At 59.8% G+C, this 3,752-nt stretch overlaps 1 protein-coding gene across 1 annotated transcript; it reads left to right on the top strand.

Moving 5' to 3' along the window:
* The first annotated feature begins 483 nt into the window (after window positions 1–483).
* IER5 (immediate early response 5) lies at window positions 484–2,027 on the top strand. Its single transcript, XM_054165269.1, has one exon. It carries the CDS (start codon window positions 589–591, stop codon window positions 1,375–1,377), a length of 789 nt encoding a protein of 262 aa, XP_054021244.1. The 5' UTR covers window positions 484–588; the 3' UTR covers window positions 1,378–2,027.
* Window positions 2,028–3,752: the final 1,725 nt, after the last annotated feature.

Below are 3,752 nucleotides of genomic sequence, written 5' to 3'. Positions count from 1 at the left end.
CACCATGACCGGTTGCTTCTCCTAACAAGAGACCAAAGACTGGTGCTGAAGTTGGGGGAAACGTTTCTATCCAGCACAAAACAAGGACTGCTCTTGGCTTATTGTTTTTTATTGACCCCTAGAAACACTTTAATTGTTTTGACCAAAACTCCCACCGATGGCCTGATGAAGCCAAAGTGGAGCTCAGTGAAAGCGCGGAGCTACAGCCCCTGCGGAGCTGCGGAACCCGAAGAGCCGCCGCAGCAGCCCTACCCGCCGTGCCCATGGCCGCTGCCTGTGTGGCGGGGCCCACCAACGCCTCCACCACCCGCCGAGCTCGGGCATTGCCGCTTTAAGATCCCAGTCCGCGGGGCCAGGTTTCGAACCCGCTCCCCGGCCTCGCCATTCGCCGGCCTGGGCGCGCGGGGGCCGGCCAGGCGCGTCGATTGGCCAGGACGCAAGCAGTATAAAAGGGGCCTGGGCGCATGGGCTCGCCTCAGTCGGCGGCGCGAAGAAGCTACGAGCGCAGACGGGTGGCAGAGGGAGGCGGCAGGCGCGCAGCGGAGGATCTCCGTTGGCCCCCTCGTCCTACCACCGTTCGTTTCCCTCATGGAGTTCAAGCTGGAGGCTCACCGCATCGTCAGCATCTCGCTGGGCAAGATCTACAGCGCACGGGGCCAGCGCGGTGGCCTCAAGCTCCACAAGAACCTACTGGTGTCGCTGGTGCTGCGCACCGCTCGCCAAGTCTACCTGAGTGAGCCGGGCTTCCCGCCCGAGCCGCCCCCCACCGCCTGCGGGCCCCCCGGAGAGGAGTCGCCGCCGCCACCGCCACCCTGCGCCGCCACCACCAGCACCTGGGCGGCCGGCGAGTTGCTGCCGCCGCCGCCGCCCCCGCAGGACGAAGCAGTTAGGGGCGGCCCTCGGCTGCCCGGTGCGAACTGCGAGGGCCCCCGTCCGCGGCGCTGTTGTTGCGGTTGTAGCTGCCACTGCGCGGCGGCGGCCGGTGAGGCCAACAGAGCCACTACCGTCGTGGTGGGGGCCGCGGCGTCCCCGATGTCACACTGCGCTCGGAAGCGGAGCGCCGGCGAGCGGGGTCAGGCGGGCTCCCCGGTGAAGAAGCCCCGCCGGGAGGTGGAGGAGGGGCCGCCGCCAGGCGACCAAGAGGACATGGAGACCGGCAACGTGGCCAGCCTCATCAGCATCTTCGGCTCCAGTTTCTCGGGACTGCTCAGTAAGGAGCCCAAGGGTCGGCGGCGGGCACCCTTCGGCAGAGGCGAAGCGGCAGGGACGGGGACAGGGCCACCCACCGAGACAGCGTCCGAATCGGGACAGATCTGCTACGACGAGCCGGTGCTGCGAACCCTCAACCCGTGGAGCACGGCCATTGTGGCCTTCTGACGCGCCGACCCTAAAGACTCTCCGTCCGCCGGCGGAATGGGGGACCCGGCGGCCGGCCGGCCTGCCTGACAGCCGGACCGAGAGGTGACCTCCCCCATACACACCCTACTTCTCTCCTTCCTTCCCCGCACCACCAGCCCCGCGGAGGAGGGCGAGCAGCGCCGCGGGACTCCGGCGCCGGCGAGTCCAACCGCACGGGAAGGGCCGCGGGGCAGCAGCACCGGCACTTCCCCCTTCGGGTCCCGTCTGCCGGCAGCCGCCCTGGGAGCGTCCCCCGGCCCTGCCCTCCCGGAATTCCCCTTCCTGCCCCGAGGAGACTCTTCGGCTGCCGGTGGCGCTGAGGAGAATCCCACTGGGTAATACCTTTAGCTTGGGAAGTATTAAATTTATTAAATAAAGTCTCTATTTTGAAAAGGTTTAGGTCAGAAGTATTACATGGTGCTTTTAAAAAGTGTTATTATTGAGAGAAACGAAGTTTACAGACGCTCTGAGGGAAAGTCCTTGAGCCCGTTTGTTAGGTAACTCCCGGTCTTTGTTGTATAAAGGCTTGGGGCTCCCGTAGGGATTTTTGTACAGTGTTCTCCAGTGATGTATCTTGTTTTGTATGAAATGTAATTCTACGTGTACAACACGTATTAAATATTTTTCATGTGTACGAGCCCGGTCCCCGCTTGTGTGTGTGTCCTTCCCCCTCCCTTCCCCCCTCGCTCCTGACTGGGGTGGGGAGGAGGAGAAGGAGAGCCGCGGGGAGTCGGGCAAGCAGCAGCCAGGGTGTGGTTGCTGCATGTCTGTGGCTGGATCCACCCTGCCTCGCCGGAGGCTCGGGGTGGGTTGGAGTCCACCTCCTCGGGGACCCGAGAAAGAAAGGGAACTTCTGTCAGGGCAGCTGGAGTCCTTCCCAGGGTCTTCCTGCTGCTCCTCCAGTTTGCAGCCGCCTTCCCAGGGTCGGAGCTGCCGTGGCATTTGAGGTCTTGCTCAGAAAGTACCTAATGTGCAGAGTCATTCTGTGGGTGGAAAGCGGTTGCTAAATCCCAGAAGAGCAGCTGTCCACAGCCCTGACCCTGTGGCACAGCCAGGATGAGGGCTGGTCTCTAGCTTTGCTTGCCCAAAGGTCCAGGCTGGGGTTGTGTGAGGGGTTCCAGGACACAGACACTGCTCACTGGGACCAGCTGCTCTGCCAGAGACAAGTTTTCAGCGCTTCCTCTGGGCTGCTACTTGAAAAGCAGTTGATGAGTATCAGGTTTGTGTTCCCCCCCGCCCCTTTTCCTTCCCCATTATCAGTAACACTGGAACTGGGTTAAAGTTCCTGCTCTTAGGGTGGGGAGAAAAGTTTGGCCTCGGCTTCACAGTCACTGTGGAATGCCCTGAGGTGGTGTAATTAGACAGAATTGTGGGGGATTTCCCCCCCCCCCCCCCTTGTTTCTTGCTGGGAGATTCACTAGAGGCTCCTCTGCTCCTGGTTGATGAAGCTTACAACTGAGAATTGCATCTCTGTCGAGTCGAGGAAGACACTTGTGTGCTGTGAAAGGCAGCCTGCGATATCTAGCCCAACTAAAGGGGCTTGGGTGGGAGAGCAGGGGAGCAGTGTGGGAGGTAAGTGACCAACATGAAGCTTTGTGCTCTCCCCTTTCTCCAGCGTGGCTGGAACAGACCTGTTGGGAAGCAGCACTGTCCCCTGCAAGGAGACACGTGGGCTTCTATACTGGGGTTTTATACCTTGTTCTGGAAGAACAGGAGGTGTCAGACTTGGTTCTCCTGAAGCAAGTCTGAAAGACAATGAGGGCAGGACTTGTAAGGAGGGAAGTCATCTGTGTATGAGTTAGTAGCTCCTCATTCTCACATAGAAGTGAAAGTCCCACCATCTTAATCTTCCTGATAATTGCTCTTAATGGCGACATTCAGTTTTAGCCTAGTAGGCAAAATGAAGGGATCTGTGTGATGAGACATTTCTTTCCACTTGATGACCTTTGGGAGGTGACAGAAAGGGCCTGTCCTTGATTCACTTGTGCAAGTGCTGTCCAGGAGAACACAGTTCCACAGCGTGGCTGTTCCATGGGAGACACAGTGACCTTAGGGATCTCTCCACTAAGAGGAAAGCAGAGAACTTCTTCCCTCTGCCCCAGCTCTCCTGCTCTGAGGGCACAGGTTACTCTCATGGGTCAGAAGCTGGGCTGGGACGTGGAAACAGCCTCCTGCTCCTGTACAAGCACAGCTTCCTTCCCAAGGAAAGGCAGGGCTTCAGTCCCACTTCTTGTTTGCCAGCACTGTCTCTGCAGAGGCAGATGGCGTTGCCCAGGGCTTGCAGTCAGCTCCTGAGTGCCAAAATGGGATGAAGGCGCCTCTGCTTTTGGCTGTCACAGAGTTGAGCAAGTAGC

This window comes from Dryobates pubescens, chromosome 11 (genome assembly GCF_014839835.1).
Source record: "Dryobates pubescens isolate bDryPub1 chromosome 11, bDryPub1.pri, whole genome shotgun sequence".
Classification (NCBI taxonomy): domain Eukaryota; kingdom Metazoa; phylum Chordata; class Aves; order Piciformes; family Picidae; genus Dryobates; species Dryobates pubescens.
This window is presented reverse-complemented; position numbering and strand designations above follow the sequence as displayed.

Coding starts and splice junctions, on each gene's coding strand:
- IER5 (XM_054165269.1), top strand. CDS start 589: ATGGAGTTCAAGCTGGAGGCTCACCGCATCGTCAGCATCTCGCTGGGC.